General features: G+C 39.2%; 1 protein-coding gene across 4 annotated transcripts in view; it reads right to left on the reverse strand.

Moving 5' to 3' along the window:
* LOC139773961 (uncharacterized) overlaps positions 1–16,618 on the reverse strand; it is a 102,477-nt gene that overhangs the window by 41,291 nt on the left and 44,568 nt on the right. For all 4 annotated transcript variants that reach the window (XM_071708822.1, XM_071708823.1, XM_071708819.1 and 1 more), the window contains one exon: positions 14,320–14,437. In XM_071708822.1, the coding sequence (XP_071564923.1) occupies positions 14,320–14,437 (118 nt within the window). The remainder of the gene's footprint in view (positions 1–14,319; positions 14,438–16,618) is intronic.

Genomic DNA, 16,618 nt, shown 5'->3' on the forward strand with positions numbered 1-16,618 from the left:
CTTAGACCAAAAATATATTTTGTCTTGCAACTAATCACAAGGAAGAAATAACACGATCAATCACTTTTCTGTTTTGAAATTAATTTATTACGCAAAGATTAATTTCGATGATTAATTTCGCTCCTGGACGAAAGGTCTGTAAAATCGCTTTCTCAATCCTCCAGCTGACAATTATTTCTCGCTGTTTGTCACTTAAATGCTGATACTCGCACGACATTCAGGATTCGCGTTAATTCCCTCAAATAGTAAGCGCAGCGTAGCGATCCCGCCCGACTGATTAAAGTAAATACGCGCTTTGATCACGGTGTCTTTCGTCGTAGATCGCAAGAAGCCAATTTACCAGACTCTCGTCACAATAAATAATTGCGATGCGTCAAAGTAACGATTTTAGTGCGCCAGGCTCGTTAACGCGCGGATTATGGCCGCGCTTTGAAGCGCGCCCCGGCGCGCGACGCTTTTCCTACAGGAGATAGAGAACGCTTCTAATTAAACTAAGTCTTTGATCCCCGAAAGCTTGAAGAAGCCGTAGCGAACGTCAAGCGTTGGTTCCGCCTCGCCGTTATTAATTCGGATAAAATTCCGACTGTTCGTCTAATGTTATTCGTCTGATATTACGCGCCCTGCGCGCGATACCTGCATACCTCGCGAATTGCCAATCTTCAAAAATATATCCACGGCGCGAAAGCGGCAGAATCGCGCGAAATCCCACGGGCTTCCTTTCAACCTGTTCAGCATAAGGAAATCGAACGATTCCTATTTCAGTACATTCGGTATGATGCACGTGTTTCGCGCGAGGCCATAAAAAGCCTCGTTTCTTCGTTCAATTTTAAATCCACTTTAGACGATCTGAAATTTCGCGTCTAAATTTAGGATGTAATTCTATTCATAATCTCATGCGCCGTGTAATATATGTAAAAGATACTTGAAAAATCAGAATACACATCATATACGTCAGGATATATGGCATGAAAAAATTATAAATAGAATTCTACCATGAAATCTCACGCGAGTTATAAATCGTCTAAAGTGGGCTTAATGATCAATGCTCTCCCGGCATATTTCTTCGCATCTCTTTAAATAAGATGAATATCGGGATCATTAAGGGTCGTGCGAATGGAAGAAGGGGGATGCCGTTTGACATAACGAAAAACGAGTATCGCAAAGGGCATCTAAAGGCACGTCGGGAAACAGGGGGACCGGTTACTGTACGAAGATAAATGTTCGTATTCGGAGTAGTTACAACGGGGCTCGTTTAATTTAAGCGGCTAAAGACGTCACGTATTTGATAAACGAGAATTCCAAACGTTCGGTTGGCGCCATGTAATTCATCCGTGAATTTTGCCCTTATTCGTACGTCGATCATGCCAGTTTTGCACGCGTGGTTGCTCGGCGTGATTTCATATACGCGGGAGGGAGTAGAAACAGCGATATCTGATGGTCAGACGGCGAAAACTCGATACGTTTATTTCATTATTAATTGCATTTAAGAAAAAAAATGTTTTTATTTTTTGCGAGATCGTTTTACATTAAGTGACTGAAATTACATTATAAAATACAACTTCCCTGACAAAACTTTTTTAAGTATGTGTTAGTCATACTAATAAATTGTTTGTTTTGTAAATTTTATTTTAATTAAAACAGTAATTTAATTAAATTGTTCATAAAGATATTCGACGTAGAACGTTTAGAAGTTTTTTTTAGAATATACGGAATATATTTAACGTGAAATTTCGACTCTAAAGAGAAAAACTGATTCCGCTCATATTTAAAATGCTACCTTAATGTAATCAGTAGTATCACTCAGTAATTAATTAGACATTTTAATTAGTGTCGACTATGCGCGTATAACGTTTTAGCTTTTACCTCACCGCAATTTTCGTGGATTTTTCCCTGTTTTTCTCTCTTTTTTTTTTTAGCGAGCGGAACGCGGAACACGAGCAGACGCGCCCCGAACGTTTCCGCTTCCGACGCGAGCGTGTGCCAGTCGAGCGAGTTACGTCGACGGGAGACAATGAAGGGCCAGTAACAATGGGAACGTAGAAAAGGGCGGCAAGATGGCTACCGCGGGTGTCCAGAGGTGTGGCGGTGGGAGAGAGCGACAGAGAGACAGACACAGAGAGAAAGAGGGAGAGAGATAGAGAGAGAGAGAGAGAGAGAGAGAGTGCACAGCTCTTCGTTGCGAGACGGTTGCGAAAAGAGGACGTCGCGGGATGCAGAATGAGACAAATGATGAGTCCCGGGCGAGTCCCCAGGGGGTGTGAGGGGATACCACCATTTAACATGTAGCTGAATAGCCATCTGGAAGAATGGCGAATGGATTCTTCCCCGAGAACTCTCTGCTGTCTTCCCTCTCGACTCTCCTATCCCCCCCGGGATTTCATCCGTCGCGGCGCTTCAACGCCTCGATCACTGAATTACTTTCGACCGAAAAAGAGACGAGTCGGACGCCATTATCGCGGTGGAATTTCTGGGGAAAAGGTATTCCCTCAAAATTCATGTATATAAAATCATATCGAGATAAAGGAAGATCCTCTGAGTGATAAGGAGATGAAAAAAGATTTGTTTTTAGAAACTCCTTGATAACCGGCCACTGTATATATACGTTTATATGTCATTTTAATGATTTTACAGTAATTATTAGGTTTATTTTTTAAAAACTAAACAAAACGGGGAGGTCTCGTGACTTTAAACAGACTATTATTTAAGCAATCTTCGAATTTTATTTTCTATTTAACAATTTTAGGTATCTGAAATTTGTAACTACGTAAGAGAACTTTTTAAAAATACTTAAAAATAATTTTTAAATCAAATAATAAACTATTTTTTTTAATCTTTTGTTGGGATAATGTAAAGACAATAATTAGAATGCTCTTCTCCCCCTTCCCCCTCTATCAAATAAAATTTTTGATATTTGCAAAAATGCTTTTTATTCTCGACTGGATTAAGCGTTCTTGACTCATAAGGCAGCCGTGTTTACGTTGTCAAACTGCTGTCGCATCCTCCGATCTATTTCCTCCGCAATATTCTTTGTCACGTTCCTCTCGCATCCTTCTTTTTCTGTGCAGCCGGCCAACTCTTTATCTTCTCAACGGGAGTTTATTCTTGCACCAAATAGAGTAAAGTGGCGAAAGGCAAGGGCGAAACGACAAAATGGATGGAAGCCACGAAATTTCGAGACTTTATTCTACAATCCCTCTGTCGTAGCGCGAGTCGTAGCGAGTCCCGCGTACGTTGTTTAATTATTTTTGATGGCCGTTTTTATCCCGACTTACCATATAGGATTTGGCTTAATATAGGATTCAAGATCCGAGAGAGTGAATGGAAGAGGTACCATAATTAAGCGGTCACGTATTTCAAGAGAAAGTACGGCTCTTAAAAATAACAAGAATATTAATTTTAAAAAATGTCTTTACAGAAGTATGTACATTGTTTCTTGTATAACATTTTTAGTTGTATAAAATAATTTTTTAATATATCTATCTCAAAATAAAGTTGGACAAATAATCCTTTTGAATAATTTCACTTGAATAATTAAAAGTAGATTATTAAGAGATAATTAAAGAAATTTGTTTTATTACTTAAATTGTCTCTTGGTAGCTTTCACCTGCAGTCTCGATTTGAAATAGATAAAGAAAAAGAGGACAAATTGCTGCAAGAAATATGAGGTCGTGACACCAAAGCATCAAAACTTTTGAAGTGCTCTCCTATAAAATCATGTTTTTCATCTTTATATACCTTTTCTCCTACTGAACCAATTCTTATAAGTCCTTTCTTATATCAGAAATGAATAGACTATAGTTTGATCAGTTAAGAAAAATTATAATTGTGAAAAGATACGAGCAATCAAGGTTGCAAAAAAGACTAACTTTTTCAAACCGTAATTAAAATTCAAAAGAGCTTATTTAGAAAAAGAACGATGGAAAATAATAGCTGATCATATCAATGAAAAGAATAAAAAGAGAGAATAGAAGAGTTAACAAAATAGATAATTTGAATATATTAATCTAGTAATAAGAAAGAGAGAGGAGAATATAAAAATAGACAGTTTTGCTATAATTTCGTAATTGTACCTTCGCCTTTAAGCGCCCCTATAAAAAATTTTATATATCTTATTCTAAATTTATAACATACGAATGGCAATTTTAAACGTCAGGTTGCGATTTACACTACTCTATCATTTTTATAAATAAAACAGATAAATAGAACGGACATTTTATCACAATGTTTTCGCAAGGAGACGACGCATAAAGGAAGGGAGACGACGCACGGGATGAAGGGATTCGATTTCGACGTATTTTGCCTGTAATCCGAACTATACCCTCTGGCTCGAGAACTCGTCTTCTCGGCTCCTGGCCTGGACCCGGCCAGGGAAAGAGGGTAACGGGGGAAGTTTTCCCGGACGATGTTATATCCTTATACTTCTTCCCTCCCGGTCGGTGATTCTGGCTGAAGGATAAAGGACGATTTTCGGGCACAAAGATTGGAAATCGCCCTCCTCGCCCGTTATTCCCCGGGCTGAATAGCGGCCGCGAAGTGGCGCGACGTTTTTCTCCCCGAGGGTTATTTCGAGACTCTCCGGATATCCTAGAGATTTTTAGAACTTCATAGATTTCTGGCTCCATCTGATCAAACCCTCAGATCCCGCGGGCTTATCGAGCCATCGGATCCCCCACGCGATCCGCCTCTAGTTTTTTTTCTTATAAATTTAGGAACCTTCTCTGCGAATTCCTTGAACTTATTGAATCGCGATCCTGCATTAGATAAGGTATAAGGTCCTTCTCCTGGTCGGAGAAAGACAGTCGAGTCGTCATCCTTGGGATACATAAGTGGCTTTCGATGGTCTGTGATGAGTTATTGGCGGGTTCGCGGTCGACTTCCGTGTCGCGGGGAGACTAATTTACGATCGGAACCCTTAACCCTTAGCGAAGTATTCATTATAATAACCTGACACACACGATTGGAGGTACCGATCGATGTACTAACTTCATAAACTCGTTGAATATGAAAACAATTTATCTCCCAATTCTAATAAATATATATATATTTTTTTTATAAAATTTAATTTCTATTAATAAAAGATAAGAGAAGAGCATTCTTTAACACAAAGATCATTCTTCTAACACCTCTTTGGAGAATTAGATATCTGGTATTCTCTCTCTGGAATTTGAAAATTTAATAGCTTCGAGATATAAAAAGCAGAGATTTATTGACTCTATAACTAAATGGTACTGAAGATGTTAAAAACGCAAAAAAGATACTAATAGCCGAAGATTCGAGGGATCGAGAAAATAAGCCGCAGCTTATTTTCCTCCTCCCCATTCTGTCCGGTAAATTATATGGCGTTATTTTCGGGATAAGTTCGATAAAACCCGCACGGGCTCGCGGCGTGAAAAACGGCTTGGAGGGAAAAAAAAAATTGTAAAAAATATAGGTCGTGTGCGCGCGAAACGATAGCCCGCAGGATTCGAACCGAAATCCCTGATAAATTGTCCAAGAACGCGAGGAGGGAGAGAAAACAAAGTAGAAGGGGGGAAGAGTTACCTACGCGTCTCTGGATTTTACAGGTCGGACATTTTCTTTCGGCCGCCTCCACCCCGATAGATCCCCGATCTTTTCTCGCGACTCGATAAGGTTTCGGCTCGATAAGCGTGCCGGCGAAAATGAGAGCCTAGCTCGAACGGCAGCACTGCGACGCCCCGATAAATTTCTGAAAAATCTTATCTCGCTCGTTCGCAAAGTGGATGATGAGTGGCGCCAAAATCTTCCACGGGTACCTATTACAATAAATTAATCCTTCCACTTGTGTCCGATTTATGTGTTGAAGAAAGACAGAGTAAAATGTGATGTTCCTGGTTTGAAGTTTTAAAATGTCCAAGACTGCAAGAAATAATCTGTGACTTAATATAATATAACTTTCATATCCTCTTTAAAATCGCCCAAATATTTAGTGTTTTCGATACGTGAATAAAAATATATATATAGTATCTAATTTAAAAAATATATATATGTAACGGTTTAAATTACAATTTGAGCTCTTCCTTCCTGGAGATCTTCCGTTAACGAAGTTTTACGTTATTTGATAAAGTATTGATAGAAGGAATCGCGTGATTTGTAAAACACAGAGGCGACGCGCACGCTAGTGCAACTGGTCCGATGCATATCGGCGCTGAAACGTCTGATTGCATCGCGGGCCGATTTCAGGAACGAGGCAAGCTCCTCGTCTGCATTGTACAACCAATGTGGCCTGATTTTATCATCAGATGAAACGCTGACAATTTCGAGTCGCGTCACCTGTTGCACCAAAACGACGTGCTTCCTCGAGTGCATTATTAGAATTGCAGCCGCGCCTATCTCTCGCGAATCTCTCTGGTCGATTATCAACTCTCGAAGAGACCGTGCGACTTTCTCATCGCCGATCATCTGTATAAATTCAACGATTTGTATCGTAATATTTATATCGCATTCGTGGATTTTTTTCTAAGCGGAACGTGACGTCTTCAGAAAGTTACTTTCTCAGATATTATTTTATTAGAATACACTGAAGAGAATATATTTCTTTTCAATATAATTGGTTTTGCAAACAATATTTTAATTTTATTTTAATAGAGCTTTGATTTGAGATTTATTGCATAAAATGTTATAATTTAAATAAGTATAAAAGGAATTTTTTGCAACATTTTAACTAAAAAAGAATTCTAAAAATTTCACAAGAAACACACGTTCGCTTGTCGTCGATTGTAAAACATTCCGAGGACTGTAATTTGGTATATCAAATATAATAGGAACAGATAATTTGCACGTCCGTCCGATTCTGCCGCTTTAATTCCGAAATACCGTGTCTTTTTTTTCACTAAAACAGAAATTATTCAAGCCGAGAGTTGCGCGCGGTTTGTCGCGACCCACCTGAGTCCCCGCCGTGCCGGCGCGAAATTAGTTTTGCAACGGAAACAGGGCTGTCGAGTTATTTATTGCGGGCTTTCGAAAAAGACCGGCGACCGCAAGCGCGTGTGTGTGTAAAAGGATTAATTTAAATATTTAACAGGTTTCACACAACCTGTCACACAAGAGTGTCGTGCGTGCGTTTGAAAGAAAAATTATTATTAAAAAAATATAGATATATATATCCTACGCGCGCATGGCACATGCACATTCACGAACCGGGGATTTAAAATACATCCCGGATAGTCTGTTACGCATTTATCCGAGTAAATTGTCACTGCAGCGCGTCCCGACGCATTTTTCCGAGTTCGTTACGTCGCCGACCCCCTCGATCGAGAAATAATCGCCAGGGATCGATTTCCATATCCGACGGTACGAGACGTGTCTTTTACAAAATTTGGAATATTTGAGAGGGAGGGAGAGAGAGAGAGAGAGAGAGAGAGAGAGAGAGAGAGAGAGAGAGAGAGAGAGAAAGCAAGCGCGATGGAAATTAATTTCAACCGGGCGCTCCACGCCCGCTCTCCACCCTCTCCCGCCCCCTTCATCTGCCCCCACGCCTTTTTCCAGACGACGAGCTGCCACTCTTTTTCCTCTTTTCGTTTCGCGTCAGATGACAGCCAATTTTTATCCCACTGATAGCATTTGCAATTCCGATGCATGTGCGAGCGTCCCGCGCGTCAACGGAGGCGCCTTTAACTGCGCCCCGTTGCAGCCCGCGCTTCTTTCGGTTCTCGCAAGAACACGCCGGTACTGATCGATCTCAAGCTCCGAAACCGAGTTGAACTTTTTATCGTCAGTCAATTTAAAAAACTCAACTTTCGAACTTGTAATATCAATATTTTAGCTAAACTATAAATCGAACTCGGTTGTCTTTTGAAAAAGAGATTTATGACGCTCCCAAAAACCTGCGTGATATTTAATGAGTTTGCCTTAAAATAACGGAACTTTTGAGAGAGAAATTCCGAATCAATTTGGAACAAACTGCTAAAAGTTACATCATAAATTTTTGTTTTCTATTAAATGTGTCTCACAATTAACAAATTATTTATTTCACTTTTTTTTCAGTTTACGTTCCTAATGTTATCTGAAGTATTTTAGAACATCGACGCATAATAATGATATCGTCACGAATTATGAGGGATAGCGCGGCGATAGCGCGGAAGGAACGGCGGAGAGAATTCGTAGACCGGAAAGGGTCAGGGAGAGAGGCCGGGCTAAATCATGTATCACTAATAGCGAATAAATGTAGCGTGAGCAAAACAAGGGCGTCGATTTGCGTCTTGATGACTAAAATTATCTCGCACGTTGTGGAAAGCACGTTATGGAAAGCGCGAGCGTTTAATCGTAAACCGATACTAACAATCGATTGAAACGTTGCGTGCAAGATTGAAGTGGAATCTAACAATACAATTTGTGAAAGCTCAATAATCGAGAAGCCACGTAATGATATAATTTCAATAAAATTAAATTCACAGAAAATAGTGTGTAAATTATACTTTACCTAAAATATTTCAAGTTGAAATAGTTTAATTATTTTTATAAGAATAAAATAAAGGCTTAAACGCGTTATGTAATTATTAAAATATCGTATAAAAAGGGAGATGTGCCGGTAGAATATTTCTCGAAACTCTTGTATCGCTATGGAGAATTCCTTTAAAGTACTCACTTATAAAAGATATAAAAATTATGAAAACATAAATTTAATTATGTCGAAAAATGTGAGGATCTCCGAGTATCCCAACTTTATCGATACATAGCATCTACATGTTGTAACACGATATATATTGTAAACTGCTTGAAGGCACGGAGAGTGGAATATTTCCTTGAAATCGACGTATAATTGCTAATAACAAATATTGACTCTCTCATACTTTGCAAATAAATTCGGGTTATCAGCTCGCCGATACCTATCAAGCGTATCACCTTTACCGTTGAAAAATCTCGCAGATATTAGCCAATATAAGGAGTAAAAATAGATTGGAGGATCAAAAAGAAAATGAAGAATGAATTTATTTTACATTTATTTGTACAAATCAGAAAAAGTCAGAAAAAATTTAGAATTTGGAATTAAAATTGTCAAAAGTTGATTCATCCAAATCACATACTTAAAAGTCTTTAAATTATATGTGTGACTTCTATTTATTATTTCTTATAAATTATTACTTAAATAGTAGTTTTGTTAACTACTATTTAAGTAATTTCGAGTAAAATGGAAGGAAAGTTTAAGACAAAAATTTTTTTGAGAAGTAAATTCATAATTCGTGAAAAATTCATTATAAATATAACAACATTTGAAAAAAATTCCACACATACATACTCACATACGTATACAAATCATTCAACTTTTGTTAAAAATCTCTTTTCTTTGCATTTCTTTCTCAAAATCGTATATGGTCCAATTACACTCTCTTATTCGATCGTGGATTTTAATTATCGATCCAGATGAAATATTCTGGTCAAGTCATGGCGACGGAAAACACTCACGGTGAACATTTTCCCTGATCTAATTTCGAAGGAAGCCACTTAATTTAAATGTCTGGCCTTCGTCCGACCCTCGCCCTTTATCGTTCCTTCGGGGATGGAATGAATTGCTACTTGAGGAATTAGAATTATACGTTTCCGGGAACAGCACTCAGCTGGAATTTCTATTTTTTCTTATTTTTTTATTGTCGCCTTTGTTATTAAACAAAGGGAGTGTCATTGCATCCGAGAAAATTTGAAGAAAAACTCCTATTCTTTGTAATGCAGCATAGTAATATAAAAATGTATGATTTGTTTCTACATGAATTTGCCCAAAATTATTTATCATAACTTATAAATCAGTTTCTAAAATTGGTTTATAAAATTTGAATGAATCTCTCTCCCTTCCGGAGAGTTCACTAACTCAAGACAGCACTTGTAAGACGTTCTCGCCATTTAACTTGGTTTGGAAACAAAGATATGCACATAATCCTCATAGATTTATGATCATTATCGCCGTTCCACACAGGCTTATAGAGTTAAACTTTTAAGCTAATCTCCCGGCAGTCGGCCTGTCGATTCCCGGTTCCCGACGTTCCGCGTCCGCGTCCGCGTCCGCAGTTCCCCGGCACGACGACGATTTGGCACGACGACAGCGACAGTTCCCGGGGAAGTTTTGCGGCCGGAATGGATGAGTTTACGCCGAGTTCCGGTGGCTTTGACGGAGCTTCGCGGCCAAAACTTGGCGCGCGGAACTATCAAAGAGCGGATGAGAAGTCCGTGGCAATCAGCCGCTCTGTAGCCCGTGCTAATGCGAATTGTCGTTTAAAATGGGGGAATCCTCTCGACTCGGTAACTCCCGACACGTTTGCTTGGCGCACGGCGAACTCGCGAGACCCGGGCGAGACCGCGCGATTATTTTCCGCGAGAAATAGTCGTTACTCGTTCGACATTCCGCTCGTCGTCCGCTCTATAAAAATCTTCGGAGACGCCCGACAATATTTCCCGCGGGATTCGCTCCGAGAATACAGAAATTCCCAGCTGCTCCAGAAACCGAGAAGATCCGATCGTTTCTTGGGAGCAGTCTTCTTTCTGGGTTCGAAAATGATTTGAATTCTTCATAAGCCTCTTAGACTTTTTTCAGGATATCAAAGTTTTCTAAGAGCGTTTCTGAAAAATCTGTGAAGCTATTTAAAATACAAGACCTACGGGATTCTCTGGTTTATTGAGATATCGGAATTCAACCTTTTTCCAAAAGATTGCTAAAAATATGAGAAGATATCTGTAGAATACTACGCCTTTTTTTCGCTTTGTGATTAAAATGAATTTATCTCTATATATTGGACAAGTCAACAAAAATTTTCGAATTACATCAATTTTGTTTTTAAGAGAAATATAATTGTGATAAATTCAACTGTGTGTGTGTGTGTGTGTGTGTGCTGTTTCTCATTCTTTTGATTAGGGTAGCTACTCTTTCAAAAATCTGAAACGGCAATAGGAGTTAAAGTGATACATAGTTTTAAAGATCGTTCAATTCTCTTTACAATTGTTTCTTTTTAATTTGAGCGGATGTATCTATACATTTATACAATAATAAAGACTTTTTTCAATATTGGATATTTTGAAACATTTCCGGCGACATTGTTCATTCACCATCTTTTGATGTAGATCTTGTATAGAATCCAGCGTGGCATAATTTTACTTTTCAAGCTTTTCTAAAGAAAAAATTTAAGCCGCTTGTAAGCCGCTTAATCTTCTTTAAAAGATAGTGGATAAGTGTCATAGCATAACGCCGGAAATGTTTCACATATCTTTTATAGTAAGTCAAAGATAACAGTAATAGTGTATATTAAGTTGAAGCTAACAATGATAGCAAAACGTTAATTAATGTTAAATAAATCTGACACTTTCTATATTTACCGATTGTTCCGTGAAAATTATCTACAGAGATATTAGAGGTAAACCAAGACGCGCTACCGAACCTTTTCCCTTTCTCTGCGATAATTATCCTCCACGAGGCGGGAGATACCATTTCCCCCGGTGGTGCTTCAATTACGCCGCATCGCGCCGGTTAATTCTGCCCGCGGCGCGGCGTCCAGAGGTGCTCGCGTAAACATCGGCCGGGCGAATGCTCGTACATACACACGGAGGACGTGTCATTGTGGAGTAAGGAGAATTTTCGTTAATCTACATCAAGCTACATCAGTGAGTGGCCGTCCCGGCCGCAACGTTATCGGCGGTCTCAATAACTAAATTATTATTGCTCTACACGCGATATATGGAGAGAATACAGATATTAGGAGCGAAAGAGAAAGCCAGAATCAGAGAGAGTGATGGGGGAGGGTGGAAGGGGGAGGAGAGAGAGAGAGAGAGAGAGAGAGAGAGAGAGAGAGAGAGAGAGAGAGAGAGAGAGAGAGAGAGAGAGAGAGAGAGAGAGATATCAGTCGGAGCCTTGGCACGTCATACAGGCCACGTGCCTTTGTATCAGGACGTACCCTGATGCATGAGTGTGCACGATGCGATACCGCAGCCGCGCCTCTGCTCTGTAATACTTGTCGCTACGACGGCGGAATATCGAGACGATCGACTAAGGTGCCTTCGTGTTTTGCGGCTTTACCTCAGATCTGAAATGTCGTTTCGGAGCGAAATTGGGAGCCTTATTAAACAGCGATCTATTAAACATAAATTGAATCTGATCTAGACTGACGCTCAGTCAAACTGGTAATCAGAAAAATAGAGAGTGGAATGAGTAATAATAATTAATTTATTCTTCTCGCATAAACGTTAATTGTGGATTACCAAATATACCGGCTATTATTTGTAACTAAATGTATGTATAGCATATTTTGTTACTGATTAATATTACTTATTTCATCTAATAAATAATCTGGATTCTTTAAAACTTATCTTTATCTTTACGTATTTAAATCTTCTTTATCTATATATTTATGTGTTTCCAAGAGTCTTTAATCAGATCTAAAATGCATGACGGTGAGCACATGTTTCGAGATTAAATTCGCGCTCTCAAATCTTAAAGAAGAGCAGCTTATTAAAACGTATAATAAACAGCGTATAAGTGACAACATGATCTTTAAATTTGAATAACTCTACCTGTGCAAGATTATCTTCGAACCTCGTATCTTGCATATTACGTAAAACGTCGCGTTCTTTTAAGCAAAAAGCTCAAGAGCGCCGACTGACGTTCGATCTGACGAGGAAGTTAATTCGGCTCTTGGCTTTGCGCGCATTCAAACGTGATCGTCATATCTATAACGTATCTCGAGAGATCTCAGAGGACATCCCGGAATCTCTGTGAGTTATAGCTAATCTTTGAGAATCCGTAGGTGTATGTGTGTGTGTGTGTATATCCTGAGAATCCTGAGGATTTCACCGGATCCTCGGGATACCTCGGGAATCTCCAAAATTCGCCGCTGAAATAGCGCGACTGCCTGGGTCCTTCAATTAAATGTGCATTCTTGCGGCCGGCACATCAGACAAACATTTCTTGTTTAAATAATGTCGGACAACGGAGGTTCATGCGCGGCGAATTATTTGGCCAGTCAATACAATTTTTCTAGCTCGCTGCGTCCACCGCCTGTTTGCCCACGAATCAATTTTACCCATCGTTCCATTTCTCCATTCCCCACCTCGTTCCCGCCCGCTGGTTCTTCTTTCACCCGTGTAATCAGTATTTCAAAATCGATATTCGAAGTCAACGGCAAATATTTGCAAATCATACCAGCCGCTCGCAGATTCTGTCAGAAGTGGTTATGATAATAATAACGATGCATAATATAATAATAATAGTAATGTGAAATATCCTTGCATCGCTCACGGTATGCATATATAGGATATTTAAGTCATCATCTCCGTACTAAGAGATATCACTGACGAGAATACGTCGTATAATTTCGGTGGCAAATATTGCTTTATAATTAATCGTTAATTAACATAGAACGCCGAACATTGCTCCACATGTCGTCAGTCTAATTAAAATACGTAACGTGTTTTATACTCGCGCGACACGCGCATTGTAGCGCGTATAAAAATAGATCTTTTATTAATAAATTGTTATTTGCAGCTGTACTACTTTTACTAATAATTGACAACGAAATATTCACGGCGGACTTTTCAGATGTTCCCAATTTTATTTAGCTTCGCCCCTCATTCTTCCGGATATAATAAAAAATAATTAATAATGACTAGTAAATGATAAATGTTAAATTATGTAAAAGGTATAATCGATGAGTCTGATTAAATCAATAGTAATGATGCAACTCTCAAGCTACTTTAAATTATTCCACAGAAAGATTTTTCCACAGAATTAGTTCAGCAATCTATAGATATTTTTTATTTTCCTGGAAATTTGGAAATCTCTCTTTCTCTTTGTTTCTTTTCGTTTCGCAAAAAAATCACACTCTATAATTAACAAGTCAATTTTAACTCGCGTTCCCATGTGCCATCGCTCTGTCCCGACGTCGCGGAATTCAGACGTGGAATTTCCTGATTGACTGATTCGATCGCGCGTTCGATTACCGAGCGTAATTAGTTTGCGTTGTAAGCAAAACAGGACGACGCCCGCAGCCCGCGTCGCGCCTGAAACGAGTTCGCCCTTTACGCCGGACCCACCCTATCGTGTTTGCGACGCAAATTTTCCCTGTGCGTGCAAAAGGCAGCCACCGCATCGCTAATTAGAAGATTCGCTCGCTGCGCGGACGGCACTCCGTTCCCTCTCCGACAGGGAAAGGAGAGTGGGAAAGGGGGAGGGGAGGCTTACCGACCCGGCATAATTAAATTCGGGCCCCTTTAAGAAGCCGTCTCTTGACAATTCGCAAGGGCGCGCGTTCGCTTCCCTTTTAATAGCGAGTTAACAATGGCGTGATTATATAGGAATGAACGGAGCAAGCAGAGCAACCTTACCGTATTTTTGAGACGACCGTGGGCGTGAATTCTAATTGAGGGAAGCCCAACTCCTTCGGCCTCACATCCTCCAGGCTGCTGTACCTCACGTAACTACAAGGCGGCGGTAACGAAAAGGCTGTAACAAGAGTAGAAATTAAAGCAAACGAGTCGATAGGAAAAGAACATCGGAGTTTATTCTACTACGGAATAATTAATTTCAATAGAAGCCCTCCATCAATAGCTTGGAGGTTGCTGCTCTTGCTTTAGAAAATTAATAATCACGACATCAAATATACACACAAGTTGTAAAAGAAAAATAAGAAGAAATAAAATTTAGAATTTAATCTTGTATTGTAAAAAAATATATATAATATGATATATAAATCTTTTTTTAAAAATGTATATTTTATATTAATACAATTATTGTTTACCATATTTTGTTCACTAAATATATTAACACTAGAACTACCGAAGATTAACTTATAGCTATTTCTACCGAAGAAATCAAAATAAGAAAAAGAGAAAACAAGTTTATAAAATTAATTATCTGTATATTTTAATAAAAATCAGAAAAAATTTCAGAGAAACTGTGATGTTTTAAAAATAAATAATAATAATTATTTTTTAAAATGTCAAACAAGTCATTTTGATCCCCTTGGTAGTTCTTGGTATTCTATACATATGTTAATACATATGTATTTAGTATCAACCATGTATATTTAACATCAAATATGAAAATATTGCGTTTTTTTTAATTTAAAAAGATCGATTTATATACAGGAAAACTGTCATTAAAATTACTATCAGAAGCGCGAGACTTCAGTGATTCATTATATTAGCTTTTTTCCGGAGGTATCAGACTTAAAAAAAAACGCATCTCACACACACACGTCTTCTTAAAAATTAAAGAAGTTCTTAAAAATTAAAAAAGTTTCTAAAATGCACATCACATCTACTACATAAATGAATAGTAAAGCGACGTTCTGTATTGATGTAATCGGCTTTGGTAAAAAGTATGATTTTTATCGAAATATGTCAGATTATCTTATACTTATATCTGTTTTCAATATTATTTTTTTTAGCTAATTGATTAACAGCTGTTTACTAATTTAACAATGATTAATTCACATTTCGTACACGCTTTAATGAGATTTTTATCTAAATTAATATTATACTCCGGAAATAAACCGTCCAATATTCTGCGCTCGATAGCCCCCTCCCGCTCCTCCGAAACACTAACGTGAGAAAGAATCGCAACTGCAGCAGCGGGGAAAGTGCGGCGCGAGCACGCTTCTCGGTACATAATTTCAACCTGGCCGGGCCATTTACGCGCGAGCGGCAAAAAAATTCCTATCTCGACGGCCGGCGCGAAAAAATTCCTGGGGACGCACGTTCCCCATTTCTGCAAAACGCGTCTTTTTTCTCCCCTGTCGACGTTCATTCTCGCTTCATTAACTGCGAATCAGCGACGTACCTACATTAAGAAAAAGAAAAGGAGCGGAGAGACGTCGGGTTATCAGAAGAAAGAAGAGAGAAAGGGGGATAATAGTCTGCGCGAGGGGGGTAGATTGTAAAATCGATGAGGCTCCTTTGAGCTCGCCAACTTTCGTCCGGATCTTTTTATTGCAAAAAAATCACCCGTTAATTTTCCCCGCTGATTAACCCTTTAAGCCTTACGTCCGTCAAATTAAATTGCTTTAAAATAGAATTATTTCCTAATTTGTTGAAAATGAAACGAGCCGCGGTTCGAAAATGTGAATTCTGAAATTGCGAAATCGGACAAAGCCCCTCTCCCTGCCGAGAGAGAAGCGTGCCGCAGAAATAATTGCAAAGTCGAATTCCCGAATGGCGAAGGAGATTCCTCGAGTCTGAAAAGTTGGGAGACGATCGGCAAGAAGATAAAAGCAATTCGAAACGCTAATCGAACAATAGCTTCTTTCGCCCAAATATGGCGAGAGTAACTTTCGTGGGAATAAACAAGATCATTGAATTGCATTGGGATTGTTTGTTTTGGTGCTTAATGAGCGCGGCCACTTTTCGAAAAGTTGGAAAACGATCGAAGAGAGAATGGGCGGGAGAAGGGAGAAAAGACGAGGAAGCGGAGATAAACGTAGGGGGGGGGGGAGGGAAAGAACGGGGAAGAGCGGTAAACCGCCGAGGTACTCCAATCAGCTTCCCAACTTTAACCGCGCTTCTGCCTTCCGGCTGGCAACTCCCGCTAATGAAAGGCGCGTGGCGCGTGCAATCTCGCGCAAGAAACCGCCGTTCACGGTTGAACTTCAGCTCGCGTATGAAAATAGCGATAAATGATCAAGTT

The sequence above is a fragment of the Temnothorax nylanderi genome, unplaced genomic scaffold, assembly GCF_030848795.1.
Source record: "Temnothorax nylanderi isolate EJ_2023f unplaced genomic scaffold, tnyl_v1.0 TNYL_tig0071_pilon, whole genome shotgun sequence".
In the NCBI taxonomy this organism is placed as follows: domain Eukaryota; kingdom Metazoa; phylum Arthropoda; class Insecta; order Hymenoptera; family Formicidae; genus Temnothorax; species Temnothorax nylanderi.